Here is a 25,676-nt window from a genome sequence, read left to right on the forward strand (position 1 = left end):
TCATATGTTCCATATAAGCCTAGTAAAGCAGCTAGTCTGTGACAGTGGGAGGTCTCAGAATCGCCTCAAAGAAGTGCAAGAAACTCAGGTTTCAGTAATTGTGTTTCTTTATCCCTGGAGAAACTTGTTTGAGGCCTTGCTGGAGTAAGCGGAACAGAGTGACATGCTCCCTGCTGCTTAATCCATGCTTTTTCTGTGAATTTGTAGCCCTTTTACTGGGTGAAGGAAAGATACCTCAGTTTCAAAACATATCCATTTCCTGTGGTTTCACAGTGTCTGTGTTGCCTTTGTTTTTCTGGATAGTTGGCCCCAAAAGTGGTACTAGTGCAATTATTCCTAAGCATACTTCCTGCAGATATTAATATCTAAAACATTTTAGAGGAGTTCTTGAGCATATATAAACAATTTTCTTCTGTTGTTAACCTGTTGGATACTCCTGCAGTCTGAGATTGTCCTTGATTTTTCTGGGTTCTAGCTGCTTTTTATTTGATAAAGTTATGAGAGCTGTTTCAAAACCAAAAAAACCTGGATTTTCTAGAATGCTTTTTACAGGAACGCTCTAATATACTGCGGGAAATACAGTCCATTTTACTACAGCAAGTCACTGAGCCAGTGTTTCAAGGAAAGAAGGGGGAAAAGTGCCTGAATAGATAAGAGAAATCAAGGTCCTTTGGAATCTGAGGATCTGAATAAATAATCACCACTGTCTCCCCACTCAAAAGGAAAAATAATAATAAATCTAAAATATAAATACAAAAATAAATGCTTCTTCTGGGAAACATCTTGCCTCTCCTTGAATGTAACTAGCTGCATTCTCTAGGTTGTGCAGATTTTCACCTACAAATACGGATATTCCCACTCATCAGACATCACTGATTTCTCTTTTATCTCTTTGCTCTGTTGACATTGCTTTTTTCTCAGATCTGAACCACTTTTTTGCATGTCATGTGTTGTTTTATTTTCCCCATTCCTTCACCTTTCTTCCTCTGTCATTTTTGCTTTGTTATTTTAGCTGTTTGTAATTTTTCATTCCTGTTTGCATCTTGTCTGTTCTTTATTCCTCTCTTTGCTCTTTTTCTCATTTTTTTATACAGATCTACTAAAGTTTTCTCCCTTTATTTCTTTCCTTTGTTCATTTACCAACAACTTATCACTTTTTTCGGAATCATTGCACTTACTTTCTCCTTTTGCCTATTCTTTTTTTTTTTTTCCTTCTTCCCTTTACCTTTATTTTCCCAGCCCTAATACTGTATTTTTTGTTTTCTTTTACTTCTCTTCCACTACAGAGCTGATGATAATGGAAAATTCTGTGGGGGTATATCTCTTTAAGAAGCTAGTGGCTTGGAGGTTTCCATGTTGGTGGTGGTACACAATTCAGGTGAATTTTAGATTAATAATAATTTACAAGGCTTGGTAAAAATAAGAAAAAATAAAACCCAGCTAGGGTACTAGTCTTAAAAGACTTGGTTTCAGTTCTGCATTTCGTTGGAAGCTTTCTGTGATTATGAGCACTCCTGAGCTAAATTCACAGTAATCTTTATTACCTCGTATTTAGACTTGTGCTTTAGTTCTCCATCTGTAAAATGCCAAACACGTTAACTTCTACTATTACAGTAGTAATATTATTCACCATAATATATATTTCACTTATATATATTAACAGTTACGAGAGACCCAAATTGGGTTCATACAGATACCTTAAGTAGATGGGCAGATAATTTAATTCATGCCCTGCTGAAATGGTTCATACAGAATCATTGTAGCACTGCTCTGTGTTAGTGACTCATTCCAACAGAGTATCCTTTGCACTAAAAATTGTTATGAAAGTACGGCAAACAAATCAAAGCAAGCTTTGTGTTCCTATTCTGGAAGCAGTTCTTGATGGAAAATATATTTCCTGGTTTATTTTCACCAGTTAGAGTAGTAATAAATAGAGAGCTAAAATACTAAGGAACTTTACACAATTAGGAAAATAAAATAATACAAAATGCAGCTACCAAGTTGAGGCTGTTTTTAAGAAAATGGTAAGTTATTGCATTTTAAATTGCAGACACTCCTTACTTAAGGAAGTAGTTGTATCTTATTTAAAATAGAAGTATTAAAAAAAGAATGATGGAATTCTGATAGTTAAGGAACACATGTAAGTGCAGTGTATAGTGCTGAATGGATCTTGTTTATATCATCAGTTGAATAATTATTGAGATCTTAGAGGAGGTTTCTGTATCACTTAAACTTTGGGGTTTTTTTGTCAAATAAAGAAGAACTTGCCTGAAATGAGCTGCAAAAAATATTAAAATGTTCAAGAAAATGATATACATAACACATTAATCTTGCTTTCTAATCACGCTTTCTTTCTTTGTTTGAGACCAAATAGAATGAGAGCAGGAACATTACAGGAATATTAGCTGTGTGTTACACTGCTTCACTGAGTTTTGATTTTAGATCTCTGTGGGATCTTTTTTGCCTTTTCAGCACTTTATCTGGCCACTCAACTCCTGTGCTTAGTACTGCAGCTGCAGCAGTGTTAAACTGGACTGGATTTTGAACTATAATTTAAAGTGGAAATTGTACTCAAATGAAGTACAGCAATGACAGGAGAATATTTTTTTCTAAGCCCACGTCCGGCTACTACTGTCCAGAGGTATGAAGGTATGCTAGTATGCACACGCTGGTCAGAAATGGGGATTCTCAGGGGCCTGAGATGGTTTCAGTGGGTGGAGTTTTCAAAGCTTTTAGCTGTTGAGCTCTGAATTTCTGTTAAGCATCTGTAAATGCTAGTGAGATAGATGAATTTGGGTGAATTTTCACAGAGATGATGAAAGGCATTTCTTTGTCACCAAGACACTCTTAGGATTGTGAAGTGAGTTGTCAATCACCTTCAGCAAGCAGGACTTTTAGTGTATTTTAAAAGAGGGGTGAGGGCAGGAAGGAAGATTCTGATAATTCATTTTAACTTACTGTCTTTTTGGAAGTGATATTTTTCTAACAATTTTTATAACTTGGAAAAAATGAACAGTGAACAGACGTGCAAAGGAATACCTGTTAATTTGTGAAGTTAGCCAACATACTGATCTGAAAAGTAGTGTAAAGGAAAGTTGGTTGTTTGTAAAAATGGTAAAAGTGAAAACAGCATCTAAATGGAACAAAAAATAAATTTTTCTGCCTAAGAAGTTGAATGAACATGCTTAGTACAAATGCTTTACCTAAAGAAATACAATTACGGAAGGGAAGGCAAATAATTTTACAATTTCACTTCTTAAAGATCATTGCTTCCAAAAAACTTTAGAGCTGAATTTATGTAGTCTCAGGAAAGAAGACTTTTTGAAATCTCCTCTTAAAAGTAAAAGGAAAAAAAAGGGTTCTGGAAAGCTTGATTTATTGATATCTGCATCAGCAAGAGATTAAAATATTGAACCAATAAGTTTAAGCAGTATTAGATGTACTTTGGACACCTGGAAAGTATAAATACAGAACGAGGTAGCAGAACTCCTTCCTATTCAGATTAATGGAAATACTGTATAAGACGTCAGACAATGATACTTAAATTGAAAGAAAATTAATTCGAGGTGCTAATGTATAATTTTCATTGAGAAACGACCAAAATATTTGGGAAGGAAGCAAAAGAATGACTTTGACAATTAGTTCACTGTAATGCTTTAATAATGTGTTTGTAATTTAAATGTTCTAATTTGGTCTAATTTTGGAAAGAGAAAGCTTGGAATTTTTCACTCGTGCAACACTTTTCTGTATTGCTCTGTAAAACACCATAAATTCTTACAAATTGGGAGCGCTCTAATAAGCGCAGAAAAGAGCAAATTTCTTTTTTCAGCAAACAAAACCAAGGTGTAGTTCTGCAGGCTCATGATGTAAACAAATAAAAAAACATTCTATGCAAGCATCAGTAACTTCAGTTGGTCTTGGACCTTTCCTGAGGAAGAAAGTTGGAGCTTTAAGGACTGGGCATAAAGATAATTCAATAATTTTGGATTAGTTTTATTAAAAAATGAAAGAGAACCTTTTTATTACATGAATGACCAGCCTTAGAAGATGAGGAAAATGCAGTGCTAAGAACTTCATGTGACATCAGATGTAAATGGTAGCAATGCTGTTTTGATTTCTAGGCCAGGGGTTAAGCTCATAGTGTATATGTAATTTTCTAAATATTAGGAAACAAAGGAGAACTATTTTTTAATGAGAATGAAACCCTAACAGATATGATTACTTTTCATGTTTACTGGTGAATTGCTTAATGTAGAAGATAGTTTGACTGTGAATAAGTCTAAAATGTGGCAAATGCAATAAGAAAGATGGTAACAAATGTTTTTTCTATTGTCCATAATGACCCCATAATGCTCCTGTATTCCCCTTTTTTCATTGAGCCAGACTTGTGCCATAACTCTTTTGGAAAAGAAATAGAACAACCCAAGATAATTTGTTTTATTGTGAAATAATATGGGGTTTTTTCCTCACAAAGATGCACGTAAGCTTTTCATTTTAAAGGAAGAAGAGCCCTGAGGTTTCATTCAATATTTAATGTTTATATTTTATACTCCTCATAATGTGGGGTAATTCAGTCAACATAATATTTTTGGATGGTAGAAAAGTTCAAACATGAAAATTCCATTTGGGCTGTCTGTGCTGCATATCAGAAATCTCTAAGGGTATTTAATCATTCAGAATAAGAAAGGTTTCTTTAATTTTTAAACATGTATTTCATTTTATGTTTTATTTAAATTGTCTTAACATTTACATAGAACCCCTTGAAGGCTTGAAAACTTGAAATTTCTGTTAGATTAAAAAAATAAATAATTATGAAGCATAGTGTATGTGGAGATATTAGAGGAAGAAAAGGTACTGTTTGTGTATGAAGATATTCTGATAATTACGAAATATGACTTGCAAAAATTATTAATTTATATAGTGATTATTTGTTTTAAAGGAACTGGAAGTCAGATTCCCAAAGAAGTTTTGTGGTAATGCTGACTCCCACAATAGTATGAATATTTAAAAGTGTAATAAATATGAGAAACTCTTAAGTTGTAAAAGTGTGGTTAATTACTGCTTATGAGACAGGGGAATTAAAACCACAAGGATAGTTGGCGGTTTTTTTCCTTATATGTTAAGAGATGGATGTTCTTCGAATTACTCAGGAAGTACACGCTAAAGAAAGCTAGGTTAGTGCTGCTGCTGACAACCTTTGGGAAAATTAATTGAGATAGCAAAGTCTGAACGTTGTAAACATGGAAAGGAACATCACCAGCTTTGCGGTAGAATGTTGTACAGGCTGGCATGGTCCACGAGGGACCGGGACAGACAGGAAAAATAAGGAGCCTTGGAAATAGAAGGTTCAAATACTAACTGAAAACTGAAAGAAAAAGCATTTCTTACAGTAAGCTTGTGTATCTTTAGACTGTGATTCCACTCAGAAGAATGACTGAAAATGTTGGTGTATATACTCACAGTTATCACTTGTATGTTCCAGGAATGCTCATTTTGGCCTAGGTGCTGTGTCAGATTTTATGACAGTCCGTTGAGGTGGATGACAAGATATGTTATCATCTCCCCTTGACTTTCAGTCAGTCCCCTATACATGGACTTATGAAAACAGATTAACCTTCGTTGTTTAACAAACAGTACTAAAAAGAAGGTATTTATTTACTTCTGACTTAAATGTGCTAATGAGAGTTTACATGCTGTAATTTCTGAGTGTACCAGCGAAATGCTAATCTGCTTCTGTTTGTCAGGTATTTCACTTACAGTTCTAGTTTCTTCAGCTGTTGAGCGAGGACTTTACTGTTACCACTCTGAGTGTTTTCCCAGCCCAGTAAGGAAGGATTGACCCTTAAACGATTCGTTATACAAATCTGCCTATTGACAGCAATGCGCTGTATTCTCAATTTAGAGTTTACTAAATATTTGTTACTAAACAACTTGGTTTCACTCATGTGAGAATGCAAAATTATTTCACATACTTTGGGTGGAAAAATGGATGTGGAATCTTTCTTTCTATTTGTCTTTCCTCTGCTCTGGCATTTTCTGTCTGGTAGCAACTTCAGGCTAAACCAAATTTGATTCCTCTGTGACTATTTCTTTCTTCCAAGTTTGGCATACATGTTGGCGTGTTTTTCACCCTGTGTAGTCCAAACTGGTGTGGTAATTTAATATGTTTAATTTCAGTGGGGGAAGTGGCAAAATTTATTCTCTGTCTGGTTTGAGAGTGGAAAGTTTCTTAGGAAACTTGCATAGAAATGATGCAACAATTAATTTTAGATTTTCACTGTAACCATTTGCTTGTTAAGAGCAAATTTTTAACAGATGTTATTAGCCATGTTCAGTGGTCTTTGGAAGGTATTCTTTGGCTTTATCATAGTATACAAGTATGCACAAGGGTAACTGTGTCTAAGTTTACACGTAAAATGAAAGGTACAAGCTATCTTATAGACAGTGATTCTACATGTAAATATGAAAACACTTTAGAACCTGCTTTTCTTTCAGCTCCAAATGTATTTCTCCAATACAATCAGTGATAGGCTGGCATGTACTAGCAGTGGTTTTTTATTTTAAACTTTGATACATATGCAAAATTTTGTTGACGGATTGATTGTTGAAGTTAGTTGTTAACTTTTGTGTAATTTTTGAGGAAAATACACAGTATCAGATATTCGGTGTTGCTGTATTCACTTCTGTGATATCATTTGTCTTGGGTATCATCAGTCATTAGAATGTCTTCATGTAATTCAAATTGGCAGTATTTTCAGAGAGCCATAACATCAGACCATCATTTTATTGCATCATTGACTGTGGGGAGGGGGGAAAGTAATTTAAAATGAGGCATTTTCACTTTAAAAATTAATTTGAACACTGTGATATCTTTTTATGTAGATAAACTTTTTATTTAAAACCAGTTTATACCTGTTTAGAGAGAGGTGTCCTTAGATTTTTAAAGAGAGATCTGTTTGGGTTTTTTTTTTAAGAATTTACATTCTATTTCTCTTTGGTAAACTAAACTTTCAAAAAAATCGTTAAAACCTGCTCCAGTGTTTCAGCTTTTTTCTGAGATTTTTGAATCACAGCTGGTTAATAAGAATTTTCTTTTCTTCCCTTCTTCCCCACCTACATTAAAAGTACCTTTTCTGTCACACAGCCTTTGCAGTTTTCCCATAGGGACATGTAATGGAGTTCGTTAAAGTGAAAAAAGTGAGTCACACAGTCATTTATTTACTCATGTAAGACAATAATGGTGTTGATAGTTACCCGGACATGCTTTCATTTCATTAGATTGTGGAAAAGCTGGGAGGTAAAAAGTCTTTGCAGACTTGACTACAAGTGAAAAGAAAGAAATTAAGTCATAGCTACATGGTGGTTGCTGTCTCATTTAATGCTGTTTGTTGTCTTTTAGCAACAATGAGCAGAAATGTTGTTGCTCTAAATTTGCTAGAATATTTAATTATATAAATTATGAAAAGCAAGTCCTGTTTTCATGGTATAGAGAGTCAAAGGATATTTATTATTATTTTATTATGATTAAAATATCAGCTTAGAATCTAAAATTATGTCTGTGTAGTTTCATGGGCACAAGTTATCTAATATTAGAAAAACAACAACAAAAAAAAGGCGCTTTGCCATATCTTTCTCTGTTTTGCAAGTAAAGCTTTCTCACTATTCCTGCATGGTGATTTCAAGATTCTGACTGTCCTGCTTAACTCTGTTTCATATGTAAGATTTTTATGTGTATCTGCTAGGCTGATCACTATGTTTCAAGTATAGGATTCTCTACCTGCTCTGTTTTCCTTTCCAGCCCTCTGGGACTGGAGTTTCAAGAGTTAGTGGTACTGGGCTAACTAACAGCAGAAGACCTTTGGCAGGAGTGCTGTAACAGTAATTTGGAATTGCTCTTAATGGTAGGCTGGCTCTGATGGGTTTGTCAGAGGAGAGAGGATTCCTGACAGTGGTGTCATACAGTAGGAGTCTTTTAATTACTCATTTGCCTTAAGCTAAAGCTAAGAGGAGTTCCGTTTGGAGCCCAGTGAAATAAAGAGCAGCCCTTTGTTCCCCAGTTGCCTTTGAGGCCTATGTTTATCTGTGCAGTAGGTATGCCCCATAAGGAGCTGACCTGTCCCCATCCTTCACTTGCACATCTTTGGGGATCTGCAATGCACGTTAGCTCTGTTCTAGTCAACGTGTCTGGGTTTGCTTCCCGTGGACAGTGTGCACCAAAACCACAGTGGTTTGGGCTTACATCAAGTCCCGGATGCTGTGAAGTGTTCCAGCATGCCACAGTCAGATACAGCCCAGACTTCCAAAGGAAAAGAGAACAAAAGGGAGCCTTTCGCTAAAACTATTTTTTTCCGAAGAGAGCCCCATTACTGTGTTTTCAGCGTTGTTCCATAAAGGATAACTCTTATGCATACTCTGTTTGTTTACGTGATATGTTAACAACTGGCAATTACCTCTGAAGCAGGTAAAAGGCTGATGTACTTGGTGAGAATTTAGGGCACAGGCAGGGCAATACTGTATACAAAAATTTGATGAAAAAACTAAAATGTACCACCTTTGTCGTGTGGGAAAGAAGATCAGTTTCTTAGATGAATCTCAGATCAACATTTGTATTGTTCTAATGTTAATACTTCTGTTAATTTCCGTGTTTGGTAGATTTTTCTGAGTGAAAGTGGTATGTCTGACACCAGAAAACATTGTTGCTTTGAAGTTTTTGTGTATAAGTTAATTCTGTGCAGGAAGGGCATTGAAATCTTCATTAAAACCTCTACAGAAGCTGTAAACAAAATGTGATGCAGGTTTTTACCTATCCTTGGTGCTCCTTTCGTTTCAGCTACTGCACACTGTGCTGTCTTTTCCCAATTCTAGTCAATTGTGTAACGCTGCGTAGTGAAATATGAGATAAAAAATTGAAATTAATTCTTTTGAATTAACTTTCTATATTCATAGTCATGCATCAGGTTTATTTTCCGAGGAGATGTGTAACCACATTTCTATCTATCTGTCTAGTGTGAGAAGCAAAGATGGTCAGCATCAACTATTCATCTCAAGCACAAGATTGCTTATGATCCTTTTTCCACTGTCTTTAGTGACTGGATCTAGTGTCTAACTTCTAGACACCAGATACAAGCCCTTTAGCTGTGCTTAACAAGTAATAAAGAATCTGAGACACTGCTTTGCTTGTTAAATTCACTGGTGAGCAGAGTTCACTTGCGTGAAAAGGCTGTTGTCTGCCTTTATTGATACCTTATTTGTCTTCAGAGTTTAATTTAATATCTCCCTGGGTGAACAACTGCATGGGAGGTAATCAAAAGTTTGATTTCATGGCTTTAGGGAGTGAATTTTGTTTCCTTAGTTGGTCTGCATTCCACCTGCACAGAATCTGACTTAAGATATCCAAAGGTTTTTGCAAGGTAAGCATCCCTGAAATTCAAGCCTAGAATTTTTGTCATGTCATATTTCTGCTATATTTATTTCTATATGGTTTACACAATCCATTGTGACTACTTAATACTTTGCTTTTATCTAAACCTCTTTCATCTGAGAGATCATTCATTTCCATTTTTTAACATATTTTTCAGTAGTATTTGTTGTCTAATTTGAAATATAAAGTAAAAAAGAGAGTTACAGTTTTTTAAATAATCTGTCCAGATATTTAGACTTACCATTTCCCACAGAACTGTTTCAACAGTAAATAATCAGAAAGTAAGTAAAGATTTTTTCACTTATTCTCAGTGAACTGCATTCAGAGGATGAGAAGAACACCTCCGCTAGATGAACTGCAGCCGCCTCCGTACCAGGATGATAGTGGTTCTCCTCATCTTTCATGTACACCTTCTGAAGTTGGAGACAGTAAATGTGAATTTTCCCAGTGTAGCAACAGTCCAAGATGTTCATATAAGTGCCCAAGTGAGGGAAGCACGGGACATGAAATAGAAAGCTTTCATAACAAAGGATATGAAGAGGATGTACCAAGTGATAGCACGGCTGTCCTTAGCCCAGAGGTAAATGAAAGCAGCTGAGTGTTCTTAAGCGTCATACAGTGCACCCTTTTGAGAACTTTTTTAATGTAAAGATCAGTGCACAGTTATATGAACACTAATATTGCAGCTCATTATCAGAAAATTTTACAGTAGGTTTTCAGATTGTTCTTTATAGTTGTCTTTACGGCATCTTAACTTTCAAACAAGCTTTGAGTAAGGGTGAATTATTTTTTAAACCAGTCTGAAAACTTCACACTGTAAAGACTGCAGTCAAAATTCTTTTCTTCTGCATAATTTTGCAATGACCCCCCCCCAAAAAAATTGTTAACACTTTTTAAACGGAACACCCCATAATGTAATGCATCTTTTATGAAAAAAAATTTATTACAAAGAATTTTTTTAAAATTGTTGATGGCAATGTAGAGATTTGGTCCACTTAATTTTCCTTTTTCCTGCTACAAACTGTAGTATCATCTGCTTATTTTTACTATGAAGAAATCATCTTTTCTGACACCTATTTCCTTGAAATGTCTTTAATAACCAGTTACTGCGCTGACATCTATGGGTACTTACGTTAGTACTACGTTAGTAATGTCATATGCAGAAGAGACTCTTTTTGGTGCAAATTTGTCTTTTGTCCCTACCTGAAGTTTTGAAGTACGTATTCGGGCTCAGTCCTGTTGTGCCAACAGTTGTTTCTGTCTTATTAAACCTCTTGGTAAGTTGATGTTGCATACCTGGAGTGTTGGTGCAACATCTGGAAGGCCCAGCTGCAAGGTCCTCCAGTAGCTATTTGTCTGTGTGTACCTGATGATCAACTGGGAACACAGTCTGGGTGAAACTTCATTGCTGATAAAGATGTGGCGTGTACATATGGTCCGTGAACTCTAACAGATTGCATCAAATCTAGTCCTAGTTCTTCCCGGTTTGTATCACACCAGTCATTAAAGTAACCATACTCAATAAGAACTGAGAATACTGCCAACTTTTTTTATAGCCACTCCACTTGAAGAATGAAGCTTTCAGAGGAGTGAATTCCCATAGCTGTGTAGCAACTAGTTTAAAAGAAGAATATAACATTTTTAATCCAAAGGGCTTTATTGTGGCATCTGTTCATTTACATGATCAAACATATCTTTGATGATACGGTAATTATTATAATAATATAAATTATCTTTGATAATATATTAGGAAATAAATTTGTTTTACATGCTTGGAATAACTTATTACGTGAGCAGTAAGTTGACCTGTACTTGTAAGTACTTTATGTTTCAGTATCACTGTCAAACTAGCTGTTGTAACAATATAGAGGATCAATATTTTGTTCAAAATTTGAAGTGACAACAAACAAACTTTGAGTTTAAAGTGAAGTTTTAGGGCTGATGCCATTTACAGAAAGTTCAGAAGATGTGTTCAAAACAGATGCATTTTACACAGTTCCAGTAAAATTACATTAATAAAGCCGTGATAATTTTTGGCACGTTCATAGAACACTTGTGGACAGCAACAAGAGCTGCGTGTGCAAGTAGATGCTGTATTCTTTTCTGGTGTCTCACCATGCACTCAATCACTAACCTGCTCACAAAGCACTGTGATATCTGACTTAAATATGTGTATATACTCACGCTGAAATAAGAGAATTCTATATTGTAACAAATGTATATACATTTTAACATGTGGGGCACAGAAGAAGAGAGCATAAACACAGCCTAATTTAATCTGAGCTCTGCCTGATTGCCTCCTGGCTTTTGGTGGTATTGGCCAGGTAAAGTCTCTTGATTTCTTCTTGGCTGCTAGTCAGCCATCTCCTCGGGCTTTGGTGTTTACTTACGTTGTTTATGAAATGAACAAAAAGATCATAGTCCCTTCATATTGCTTAGAGAAAGCCATGTATTTCCATGCTAGATTTAATAATAGAATGTAATAAATAAATAAATAAAAAGCTTTTTTCCTTCTTCTTCAGGATATGTCAGCTCGAGGATCATCTTCACAGCTTCCTAAACCTTTTGATCCTGAGCCAGTAGCTAAATATGGCACACTGGATGTGACTTTTGACTATGACTCACAGGAACAGAAGCTTTTGGTGACAGTGACAGCTGTCACAGACATTCCCACATACAGCAGGACAGGTGGAAGCTCGTGGCAAGTACACCTAGTTCTTCTCCCTATAAAGAAGCAGAGAGCAAAAACCAGCATCCAGCGGGGACCGTGCCCTGTCTTCACAGAGACGTTCAAATTTAATCACGTTGAGTCTGAGATGATTGGGAATTATGCAGTTCGCTTTAGACTGTACAGTGTACGTCGCATGAAAAAAGAGAGGATTGTGGGAGAAAAGATTTTTTACTTAACAAAATTGAATCTTCAAGGGAAGATGTCAGTGCCAGTGATACTGGAACCTTCTTACAGTCTGTCTGTGAGTATTAAATGAGGCAGAATAAGAATGCAATGATATAGAGTGTCCTGAATTTTGTAAGAATAGTACGTGTATTTATAGAGTCATCACATCCACTCAATTTTTTTCAACAGCCATAGCACAGTATTAGGACAATGATAAATTCCTTAGAGCTTCTGTAAGTACATTCATGTTCCACCTGCAAAAGCTGCCATATTTTTCCTTTTAATTACTTAGAAATTTCCAGTCTATAAATAGGGTTAGAGTGGTAAGTATCTGTATATATGTCTAGATGCAAATACATACACGTGCATTTAATGGTATAAGCTTTACTCTGCTACCCACAGCAGAGGGGAAAAAAAAAAGAGGAGGAAAAAAAAGCTATACTAGCAAGTGCCCTCCATCTGTTGCAATTAAATCTTGGTTGCAGTAGGTATTTTCCTTTCAAGAGAGAAAGATAGGAAAGAAAAATTTTGAGAGCACAAAGCCATTTTTAATAACTTCAGATTGGAACCTTGTAAATAATTGATTTTTGGTTCAGTCTGAAGTAAAAAATAGTGTGAAAAGTAGTTCAAACTGAAAAGGATTTTTGTTTGCTGAAAAAAAAAACCAAACCTGACCTGTCTGATGAACAAAATTGTTGTTGTCCCCAAAAATAATTTAACTTTAGTATTTTTAGTAAAGCAAAGCAACGATAATTAAGGGGAAACTTAGCTACCACTACCATAAAACACAGGAGATCACCGTATGGGTAGTGATCAGCGTCTCCTTTTTCTTTTGTTGTAGGTATTTAAGTATGCTTATGTCCAGAAAGAGAATGTTTGTGATGTTGGGGTCACGGCTTCCTAGACTAGGAGTGCTTGAATGTTTATTGCTTAAGAGCTGCATATGTGCTAAATAATGGACTTTAGGGGGAAAGAGAAGGTGATTTAGCAAGGGCATCCTCATTTGGACTTTGTATGTATTTTGTGGGGTTTTTAAACTATCAATAGAAGAAAAAGAGGAGGAGAGGGGAAAGAAAGGAAAGTATTTTTTCAGGTGAAACAATGCAGTTAATTTTTTCAGCATATTCAGATGAAGTTTGAATCAATTGCCATTTCTGTTGAACCTGAGTATTACGAAAGACACTCAAAATAAAATGCCATTGTATTTATGGCTAAAAATCTACTAATTAGAATCTAATCTACTGTTAGAATGAGTGAAAGCTGAGACTAAAACGTGGATCTGATGGAAGATCAACTGACAATAAACAGCTTTTTCGTGATTCCCTAAGAAGTACGAATCAGTCTATTCCAAAGATGAAGTGGTTCACCTACCTAGTGTGAACTTCCCTAATGCAGAGTTTGCTAGTTTCACAGCCAGGATAAAAAGCACCCCATGAAACAGAACGTTGAATATGCTAAGTGTACTTGCTTTTGTGTATGTTTTCAATAGGTTCTTGTATAATATTTACCAAAGTCAGTGAAAAAGGCCAGTGAGTGGGCCAGGCTTTTGATTGGTTGGTATATCCCATATGCGCATTGGTTATTGTTCTGCATTATTTTCTTGAGCTTTTGTGGCAGGGAGAGAAAAAGCAAATTCCAGAAGGCATCAAAGATAAGATGATTGTTATTTATTTTCTGTGATAGTAAGGGATGCCATGTCTGCATTTTTCTCTCCTCATTTTTTGGGGCAAGGAACAAGAATAAGGAATATTGGTAGGAAGTGAAAAGATTTTCCAGAGTTTGTTGCTGTAGTGGGGTTTGGGCAGATTTATCTTAACCCTGCCTGATGCTGAAAAGGAACCTTCATAGTCTTCATAGCTTGAAGGAGGATCCACAGTTTTTTGGAACTATGCAAATCAGTTTTTAAACCCTTGAAAATTCATGCACATCTGAGTTTATAGGTATTTTTCTCTTATTATTTATAGCCTACATAATATTTTTTCAGTGAGAGATTTATTACAGGATCTAACATACAGTTATTTTGCAAGAATGTTAAAATTTATTGCGTTTTTAGGGTGTATGACTGAAAGTGGGGGGCATCCTAGATGACTTCCGTTCAAGCCCTTGTTGTTGCAAACAGCCAAGTCATCCTGATCACAAATTTATAAATTTTCATTTGAAAACATCAGGTTGTCTTGTTTCCAACCTGAATTTCTTCATGACCAACTTATTAGTGTTTGTTCTTATGCCAGCGTGGTCCTTGAGCTTAATTTTAGCCTTCAAAGGTGTTTGCCTCTGGGTCTATTTATACACATTGGTCGTACCTCTTCTCAACTGTCCTTTTGCTAGAATAAACCAAAAACATTCTTTATGTCCAACTAATCATAAATGCCAGGCGAGAGTTATTTAACAGGAGAAGGTAAGTGCTGTTTCAGTTTGGAGAGGACCAGTGGGTCAGGGGTATTTGTAATTATAAAATCCATGATGAGGTGCATTGTAAATGTGCCTTGTTCAGTTGCAGTGTTTTGTTGCTGAGAAGTGTTTATATTTGACAGCTTTTTTATGAAGATACTCCTTGGACATGTGACAGTTGTCCTATTTTTCCACTGCTGCTCATTATATGGATTTTATATATTAAATATACCTTCTGTCACTGAAACTTCCTAATCCATTCAAACATCTATGCTAATCTCTTCTGCAGAAATGTATTTTATTTGCTTCTGTCTGTGCCTGATATTATATTAATGTATTTTATTAGCTAATCATCTCTCTTCTGATTATATAAGAACAGTTTGTATCCTGTGCAGTGTAGTATTTTTTCAGTTACACCTTAAAGTCATTCACCAAGGAGTCTGGTTAAAGGTAGACCAGCAAGTTCAGTGCCTTTCATAGTGGCATGCTCACATGAGTGGGGCCTGCAATGCTCTAGTTATTGTTAAATGTGGACAAGCACGTGTCACGGTGAGTACATGCTACTGGTATGTTCCTTAAATAGGATTCAAAGCTACATGTGGCTTCAAATTGACAAATATGTTCACAAACTATCTTTCTCACCCAAGATTTCACCCTGTTCTTTACCTTTCCACATTGTGTATAACGTCTTGCATTAGCAGCTATTATCCCTAGTCCTGTTGCCGTTTAACAGCCCTGCGTTGCTGCAGTTCTCCCACGCAACAGGGAATTCCTCCTCAGCCCCCTTATTTATCACACACTTCGTTCCAAGCTCAGTGTATGTTTGAGTGGGGAGGCAGCAACAGAACCAATATGGGCTAGCCGGAGTGCAGTTGTCACTGTCGTCTGAGACTGTGTCCCTTTCAGATTTGATAGAAGTTGGCCATTGCATCAAAAGTTAGTAGCAGGGGTGTACACTGTGGTTTTGTCTCAGTATAGTTTGCTTAGGAAGACCTTTGTTGATGCTTCTGGAGAAATTTTCCTTTTAGTACAACGGTAGACAAATTTTTGTTGACTCATCTTGGAGTTTCGAATCTGTTGCAATGTTGTTTATTTTTCCTTGGGAAATCCCTGTGGACCTGTTTTTAGTTGCTCTTCGTTCTTCTCACGCAAAGAAATTTTCCTGACAGTGAACAGCCGCCTCCAGTATGATGTGATTATAAAAACATATAATTTCACTCACATATTTAGTGAAATCTGTTTGGAAATGATCAAAACCCGAAATGTAATCCTCTTCACCATCCTATAGGTTTCTTTTTGGTGTAGAATAACAACAATCAATCATTGATGATCTTGAAGGTCTCTTCCAACCAAAACTGTTCTATGATTCTGTGTTTTTTGGGGTTTTTTTGATTGATTTTTGGAAGTACAATTTGGATGACCAAAATATACCTTTTTCTGCTAAGCAAATCGAGTAACCGTTCATGATGTGTTGTCAATAACAAGATGTTTACTGGGGAGAATTAAATTTATTTTTCTTTCTTTCTGTAATGTTCTCCATTTCTAACATACTGAACTCACAGATGTGATCCCCATAACAAAGAATGGATGGTGTAGGCAATCATACGTGCTTAAAGGATTACTTTGTATATCTTTACTATAAATATCCAGAGTGTCTGAGAATTATTTTAATTACAGGTTTTTTGAGTTAAGGCATTTATGCATGAAATGCTTAAAAATGCTTGCTCTTGCACACAGACATGTGCACTCTCTCCATTTTGAGGACAGTGGCTAATCATCTAGTATACATTGGTGTATGCATTGAGCTTAAGGTATTTATTCCACGTTGCCCTTTGTGTGGCATATCATCAGTATTCTCTGTAATGGATGTTTATCAGTTTATAAACTTCTCAGAAAAAAAAAAGCTTTCAGAGTGGCATTTCTTTCTTGGGAATTCTTGTCTATTACAGAGTCGAGCTGTCAGGTTTTGTGCAAATTCTTGTACTGTAGACCTACTGGTGACTTTACTACTGTTTTCTTATGGCATGATCTGTTCAGGGTTGTATTTGGAAGGCTAAATACTAAAATTCTTGTGTACTAAATACCAGTATGATACTTTAAAATGGCTAACAAAAAAATTACTAAGACTTGTCTAGGGTTAAAAAAAGGAGGACTCAAAAGATTTGGTTCATAGTATTTTATTTAACTAGAATTCTACCTAAAAGGATCAGTTCCTATGTGATGGTGCATAAATGCTTTCATTTAGCTTGTAAAAATTATGTCCATCAAAGTAAGGGGCAATTATCTTTAAACACTGAGCACATTCTTATCTCGGGAATAGCTTGCTGAATTCATTTGAGTTAGTGGTGTAAAACATGGAAGATCAGAATTAATCCTTTGACAGAATAAGGAAGATGATTCTTGCAATTTCTTTGAAGAAAACTATTAGGTGATTGGAAAATGGTGATCGTGTTACTGAGGCTGCAGGAGAACTTGACAGTTCTTGGCGGATGTAGCAAGTCTCCCTGTCTTTGGCTGGTTGTGCTACATTTCGTGGCAGTATCGGCAAGCAGCGGCTGTTGTCTTCTCAGTGTCATGGCTGCCTCCACTTGGGTGCCTTTGTGTGGTGTTCACTGAGCACTGCTCCTGGCAGCTGAGGAGTAAGTGCTAACCCATGGCGCGCTCTGCTCAGGTCTTCATCAGGATATGGCAGGGGGGAAGCCCAAAGGCAGCTGTGGCTCCTGTGCTCTAATGGTGTGTCTGCACTGTTCTGACAGATGCAAGTTTCAAGACCTCAAATAGGGTTTGATCAGGTGATAAGGACCTCCTACTAGATAAGTTCAGTCGTTAAAGTTAACAATTAATTGGCTTTCCAAATCAATGCTGTTTGCTCCTGATTTTTTTTCCTTACGTAAATATGACTAATCATTCATGGCAAATTTTGGCATGTAATTAGTCTGTTCATCCAAGAAGCATCGGACTAGACGTTGAGAATGTTTCGGTCCCATATAGAATAACCTTGATACTTTGTTTTAGCTAGTTCTTAAGAATTTTTCTTTGCATTCACAACTTGTCTCAGGTGACTGCAGCCATTTGTCAGTTTGTCATTCTGCCATGTCTAGGCTAGTTAGGGTTGTGATTCCTGTTCTGTCAGTAATTTGAAGGGTCCGAAGCTTTTACAAATGAAAAACCCTGATTCTCTGGAAACAAGCTTGTGACTTCTTACGACGTTCTGAGAGCCCCTTAGTTGAATCTTGTGCATCCACCACATTTCTCAATTAATTTGCATTTCTAGCCTTTATTGCCAGACTTTTTTGTAAGATACAAGAATAATAATTTGATTCCAGTTGTTGCTGACATCATGGATAATATAGCTAATAAAAATGCTATCAAAGTGGTACTTCTATACCATTTCTGGGATATGCTGACTTATGTGGACAAAGCATTCTGAATGTACGTGCCACTGCCATGGCAGAGTTAACAAAGTCCACCTGGCCTTCAGGTTCTTGTTTAAAAAAATTTGCCACCATAACACCAGGGCTTTCTTCAACACATTAGCAAAACAGGAACTTGAATTTAACCTGAACTTTCAGCTACCTTGCTGATACCCAGATGGGAGGCAAGTCTCTACTTTGGTAACTAGATCTATTACCGTGACCCTGAATGTAGGATACTGGGAGAATTCTTTGAAGTCAGCAATGTAAAGAATTTCATCTACTTGTCAAAAGCATCAGTTGGTCACACAGCCAGAATAAAGATTGTTTGTTGTCTCTCTGCCTTAACTGCATTGAGTAAAATCACAATTAAAAACTCGTATCTTTTGCCTTTAATCAATGAGTTGCTTGAAGAAAGTTATTTACTCAGTTTGATCCTCACAACCTTTGATATTTGGGTCAGCAAATAATGGAAACTGTTTCAGACATGGTATTACTATTTTGAGCGTATGATGATGCTTTTCAGTCTAAAATGCCACCAGTCAAATGACAGGGCGTGAATGACTGTTCTAGATAAAATCAAACAAATCCTCTTGAGCAATGCTCTTATTTCCTCAGAAAGCCAGTGATCAGTGACAAACATATTGTCTAGAATTGTATGTCTAGGTTTGATCATCTTTAAAAAAAAAAAAAAAAAAGGAAAAAGCTCATCAATACATAAAGCTAGGAAAATGAGAATTTTATCAGATACCTGTGAGATTCTCAGACTATCGTTCACTGTGACATAAGTATGATCTGCCAACTTGGACTGCAATTTCAAAAAGCAGTAAGGAAAATAATCACACAGTAAAAACATGCTGTAGATTTCCCAGAAGTGGCTTTGTATGAGTTACAAATACAGATTAGCAAGGTTTTCACTAGCATGAAATGTCTACTTTTGAAGACTACAAGCTGCTGCTTAAGTCTTCCTCAAGCAACTCTTTCAGTGGAGATACTATCTTTAACTTAGGAATCCAAGTGAAATTTCTGTTTCCCTTAGAGATACTGAGTTTCCCAACTATTTTATTTTCTTATAATTTGAATTCTTTCTTGTTTGCATGTATGTGTACACACAAACGTCATCTCAGAATTTTTGTTACTGTCTTTCAAGAAAGAAAGAAAAAGGAGAACCACAGAAACAGTTCTGTTTGCAGGTTTGATCACCCTTCAGCAAAAGCATGTGCACTGTTTTCCTCCAATTTTGTTTCCATTGGGGGAAATCCTGGTCAGAGACGTTGTACAAACAGATGAAGTTACCTAGTCTGCAAATTTATAACTCACACATTTCTCACAACTTCTAATTGTAGTTTTTGGTTTACTTACTGAGTGATTCTTCTTCTCCTGGGCTTTGCAGTATAACATAAGTGTTCTTTATTTCACACTTGAGGGTCTCCAGGTAATCACTTCTTTTGTATATTCCAGCAGCCTGTATTTGGTATCAGATAAGCATTTCTGTTCATAGGGTGCCTTTAGCAAGGGATCCTTTTAGTCTTAGTGTGTTAGCCTCTTGTTGGGTCTGGCCCTCATATTGTCTGACCTTGAGCTTCATCTTTCACAGCTCCTGTCTTGCTGTTGGGCTTAATCAGCTGTCAGCCAGCCCCAGGAGAATCCCGTTTATCCCCACCTCTTGCCCTTCTTTGTGGTGTGTATGATAGCTCTAAGATCTGAAACAGATCCCTTCCAATGGCAAACGCCTCGTGATCCTCTGATCATGAGATTAAACGTGACCTGAACAAATCAAAAGGGGTGCCACTAGCAGGTTAAATTAGAGCTGGGTGAACTGTTAATCACAAATAGTTCAGCTGACAAATGCGTTATAAACATATACCTTTTAATGTTATGGATTTCTTTGTTGTGAAAAATAATTGCATGAATGTTTATGCAATCAAATACTAGCCCATAGGTTGACTACTCATAAATTTGTCTTACTGTTAGATCACTGGATCTTTTTCTCCTTTCCTAATTTGAAAATTGTAATCAAGGGAGAAAAGAGAGAAATGAAATTATTTGCCATTAATCTCCCCAATGAGCATAAAGAGTAACTCCATCTGGACTGAGCATTGTCATTTAAAGAAGTCTGTGGTCTTGGAAGCTGTCCCACAATAACATCTCCGTGGTCTTACAAGTCTGACAGGGAGTAAAGAGAGGGGGAGGTGTGAGTGAGTCTGGGTAGGAGCTGTTAGCATAGCTTCATCAGGAGTGCAGGTAAAATGTCTGCTTTTTGTGTCAGATGTTCTTAACTAAATTGCTAGCACAAACATCTAACACCTTTTAGTGCCTGAATGTTTCTTTATGCTACATGTCTTATCTCAGAAAACAGAATTCAGTAATGAAAGGCCTCTTGCCTCTTTTCTTTCCCTTGCCCATGGCTGTATAAAAAGCCGGTAGACTTTTGCAATATAAAAACAGCACTTTGTAAATGCTGTGAGTGCATTGTACATTCATACAGCCTCCACTGCTGCTTGCGTTTGCTGTGCAAATTTCAAACCCATTAAGTCTGTGGAACAACTAGGTGACCTTTTGTAATCTGTCAAGGAAGCCAAAGGTGTAATTTAAATGCAGATAAATAAAAGTTGCAGAAAACTTAAAATATTTCCCTTTCTGTAGAGAATTAGTGTTTTGTTCTGCAGAGCTGGTAATTTAAAAAATTTTTAGGCACGAAGTACTAATAGCAAATTTCAGGAAATATGAAAAGCAACACAGAAATCTCGCTGTGACCTTGTTCAAAATCTTTCAGAAAAGTGGAGTGTTGTTTTGCTGTTATTGAGCATATATAAATTTTAATTTGTCATTTTCATTTTATGACTGAATTATGGTGTGCTAAAGTTTAAAAACAAACCTTATTTTAATGATACTGTATTCTTATTAGAAAACCCACAAATGTTTTAAATTTTATTAAAATTAAGTTTAAATTACTTTAAAATTGAAATTTGTGTAGTATCATTGTGTATCTAAGGAGGTTTTATAGCTCTGTACATTATAGTATCTGTGGTAAATTAAAGATGTGCATAGAATTTTTAAGGTTTTAGTCCCTTGACTGTAGTGAATGAAAGAATTATTTTTCATTTGATCTCCATTTTCCAGTGTTTCATCTGTGAGAAGATGGTGTGTTTTGTAAAATTCTGCGTCCACAAGTTTTTTTTCCTCTTGAGAGTAAAAAAACCAAGGTAGAGCAGAAGCTTTTGATGAGATATGTGAATTTTATCACTTCAGATAATCTGATTTTTCAACTACATTAATAGCAGTTTAATAATCAAAATGGTTCCATGTTTGATGTGAACACCACTGATGTTGAATGTATTTATTTGTTAAAGATTTTTAAATTGGAATTTGTGAATAGGACATCTTGGTAATTTTTAAAGCATGCTTTTCTACACAAAATAATTATGTTTTGTTTCCTAAAATCAAGTTGCATAATGAAAATATAATTAGAATATTTACTTTCATGTTTGTGATTTAAAGTTCACTTAGATATTAGTATTGTAAAATGTTAAGTACATGGATAAAAATGCACATCATCCTTAATTGGAATGTGCTTCAAGGAAGCTATTAAGCAAAAGACCCAAATAATTACCTGTCATAAATAACAATGCTTTCTTAAACTTGAATCTTTGTGAGATGCCTAAAACCATATGTTTCAATGTTTGCAAGTTCAGGTTGTTAGTTCAAAGCAAAATACTGATAACTATATGTCCTATATTTTTACTATACAGGACAGCCAGCTACAATAGGAATTGGAATATCCTCCCTAACATGTTATGAAGATTGGTAGCTTTGTACAATTTCAAAAGTATTAATTTTCTTTAAAACAAACATAAAAAACCCCAAACAAACAATGCCTAGACCATCCAAATTGACACCATTTAAAATCAGGTGTTTTTTTAAATTGCCAAAGCCTCAAAATGACAATCGTATGCAGTACAGAAAGAAACCTTTTTTAAAAAACAAAGAAAACCCAAAATAAAAACCTCAAAAACCCCAAAGACCGTTTTTGGCACTTGCTTCTTCATTTCATTCTTACTTTGCAACATCTTTGTTAAATTTTATTATTGTTATTTTATTATTCTTAATAATAATAATAATTTATTATTTCAAACATTTAATATTGTTTTAACCATCATGTAACACTTGAGTTCTCCCTTTAGAAACAAAAAGTTGATACTTCTTGCAGGTGTTAGTATACAGAAAGAGTATCAATTGTTTAGTTTAAGGAACTGTATTGTTATGAGTATCGTGTTTTTGAGGACTTCCTTTTTTCCAGTATGCCAATCCTCGCAGTTCTTCTGTGAGTTAGGGGAAACACAAGCAGAAGTGATGAGGAACTGAGGCAAACATCTCTGCAAAAGCATCAGAGTCCATTATAGCACATAAGTGGGATTTAGATGCTAGAAATCAAAATTATAAAGCACCATTCTTTGACATTCCTAATTATTTTCCATCTCTGTTTTGAGGGCTTAGTTCTTGAGGTGTTTAAGTTCTCTTTCCCAAGAATGATCTTGATATTTTTTTAAAAGTGTTTTAGCTTTGGAACATGTTTTCATAAAGAATCTGGTGCTTTAGCCACTAATGAGGGATGTAGAGCCTCTAGGTTCAGTTTTCTCCTCCTCTCTGGTTCTCAGCGCAGAAGTAGGGGATGAGCTGTAGGCTAAGTGCAGGTCTGGAGCCTGTTTGGTGCCTGGGTGCTCTCATCACCTCAGCAAGCTTTTGCCTCAAAGTGGAGCAGTAGCTTCAGGGTTCAGCACTGGGCTGGTGATTAAGAGAGATGAGTCCTTTTATCTAACATGTTGGAGACCTGGATTCAGTTCCCTCTTGCCTACTAGGATTCAAATTTCTTTCCCTAACCTCTCAGTAGTATTGATATAGAAGCAGAAGAAAGTAATGTGCAAAAAAGTTCTTCAAGAGATTAGTGGTATAACATTAACATTTAAAATTTGAGAGAGACATTTTGACAAGTAACATGCTGTGAATCAGATTTTTGTTGCTGAAGGATTGTCAGCAAGGTTTCATCTTTCCTGTGTGTATTTTGAAAAGCCAAGAGAATCAGATGTTCTTGTTTTGTAAAACTACAGAGGCATGATTTTAACCTGTGCATTGAGGAAAATGAACTTTTAACTGCCCTCAGAGTGCAGCCATTATTCCCTGTGATTAACTCCAGTTGGCTTAAGAGCAGAATTTACAAGCAGAACTTCAGGGTAGAGAAAAATAACAGTAGGAGATGAATATGTAAGTAACAAATATCCTGTTTCCATGGAATTATGGTGAAGGAAGACAAATAAATACATTTTACATATATATTGTCATTATTGCAAATAGAGGATTCTCTATGTCTTAACGGATCACAGAAAAAGATCATTGAAAATACATCTTAGGGATTCAGGTCTTGCCTTGTGTGTGTTCACGTCCATTGGCACGAGGGAAAAGAGATTTCTTTTTTTAATTGCCAACTTTTGTACAATACAAACATGTGAAATAAAAATGCCACTTAATGGGAATGTTTTCCTTATATATTTATTAAAAAGTGATGTTTCTTATCTAGATAATATATGCATGGGAGTCACCAAGGATAGTAGTTGGAAAATTAGTAATTAAGTTTTTGTAGAATATAACACATATTATTCTTATAACCCAGTGAAAAGCAGCAATTCTTGTAAGTATTGATCAAATAAAATCCGCCTAACGTTGTAATAAAGTACTGTCCTGTGGTGTATATGGGAAAGGTTTAGGTCCTTTGTGAAAAGCTCTGTGTCATAAAATTGAAAAGCTGAAAATTTGTAATTTACTGTAGTAAGACAGACCTTTGAACCAAATATTTGGAATAGACTTTACCTATTTTTTTTGCTTGTGTTTACTGTTAATAATGTATTTTTGTTATGGCTAAATTGACAAAAATAGGTTAGAGATTTAGCTTTAATATTCTGGGGACAATCTCAAGAGACAGCTTCTTACACTGTGGCCAGATCATCGATACCTTGACAGTTCATCTGAGTTCTTAAAAATCTGCATTTAAGATTTTACAGCAGTTCTTACTAGGCTATTCTGGTGCTTCACTGACCTGGAAAGGCTTTTGCTATTGCAGAACCTTCATCCTTTTTTCCCCTACTTATTAAATACACACCATGTTTATAGATCAAGAGTGGGAAGAGGTATAAAAATAAACTTACATAGGTTATTCCAAACAAATAGTAACCTTTGGTCTAAATATTATGTTTCCCACAGTGAAGCCACAGCATCAGAGTGGCCTGCAGATAGATTGGATACAGATCTGTATGGAGATGAAAAGCATCTGGTAGCACTGTAATGTTGTCATGAGATGAAAGCTTTGTCATAGCTAAGTTTATATTCATGTTGTATTAATTGGCAATTTCAGTGATAATATTTTACAATTTGGCATGTGATCATGAAGTTTATATTTTAAGCAGGTAAAAATGTAACTTCTCTTGCTTTTTTCTTAATGAGTTTGTTAGCACTGTTCTTGAATTCTGACTATGTAAACAGAAAAGAAAACTCTAACCAGAGACTTGAAAAACTGATATTTTCAATTCTAGTGCAGCTTACAGACTTAACACAAAGTCAGGTTACTTACCAACAGATGTGATTATCACAGAATACCTTACTTGAAACAATGAATGGATTTCCACAATATGAACAATAAACTCTGTGCTGGAGAAAATACTTTTGAGAAGACATCTGATAATACTCAGTATCCCTGATTTTAACTTTGTCCTGCAATGAAAAGCCATTCTTCAGTTGTTGATCTGAGCCCTGTTGAATTCGGCTGTCTCTTTACCTTCCCCAATTCCTGTTTCTTTTTCTCTTCCTCATAGGATCTTTCTGTTTTCTTTCAAAACGAAACTGACAAATACAACCCCACCTTCCCCTTTTTGCCATGTCTTTTACCTACTTGCCCTCAAATTCTCTGTTTTCTGCCTTATCATACATAAACACAGAAATTATACTTCGGTTTATGTCACTTAACCCTGTTTTTACCCAGTAACATCAGTCTGGCTTCTAATCTGCTTCACACCTCACTGCTTAATTTTTCTTCTGAATGTCTCACTTTCTTTTATATTAGGATTTTCCAGTTCATAACTCAAAAGCAACGTATCTTTTAAAATATGTTTGGGTCAGAATGAAACAAAATGTGCTGGAGTCTTTTTTTTTTAGGTGAAATGGAAAACAAATACTGTTTAGATTCAGTGAATTTGTCTGCTTTATTTTAATGTCATTAAACTTCTGTACTTCGAGTCTCATTCCCACTCAGTCATCACTTGTTTTTACTATTTACTATTTCTAGCATTCTAAACGTTATTCTCCTACCCATTGTAATCAGTTTAACTCTGTCATAAACTGATTTAGACTGAGTCCCTATTAGAACATCAGTAAGCTGTACAAATAAGTCACAATTAGGAAAAAGTGCTATCATCACCTTCTTTCAGTACAGCTGTCAAAGCCCTTTGAGGGTTTGGGGGGCAGTGTTACCCAGCTGCTTGCTTTGTGTTATGTCTCTTTTGTAGCC

The 25,676-nt window shown here is 35.8% G+C and overlaps 1 protein-coding gene across 4 annotated transcripts in view; it reads left to right on the forward strand.

The window, feature by feature from the left end:
* The window catches only part of SYT14 (synaptotagmin 14), a 58,246-nt gene that overhangs the window by 23,325 nt on the left and 9,245 nt on the right, over positions 1 to 25,676 (forward strand). For all 4 annotated transcript variants that reach the window (XM_086460598.1, XM_086460599.1, XM_086460597.1 and 1 more), the window contains 2 exons: positions 9,733 to 10,001; positions 11,944 to 12,393. In XM_086460598.1, the coding sequence (XP_086316724.1) occupies positions 9,733 to 10,001; positions 11,944 to 12,393 (719 nt within the window). The remainder of the gene's footprint in view (positions 1 to 9,732; positions 10,002 to 11,943; positions 12,394 to 25,676) is intronic.

The sequence above is a fragment of the Leptosomus discolor genome, chromosome 2 (genome assembly GCF_034619465.1).
Source record: "Leptosomus discolor isolate bLepDis1 chromosome 2, bLepDis1.hap2, whole genome shotgun sequence".
Lineage (NCBI taxonomy): Eukaryota > Metazoa > Chordata > Aves > Leptosomiformes > Leptosomidae > Leptosomus > Leptosomus discolor.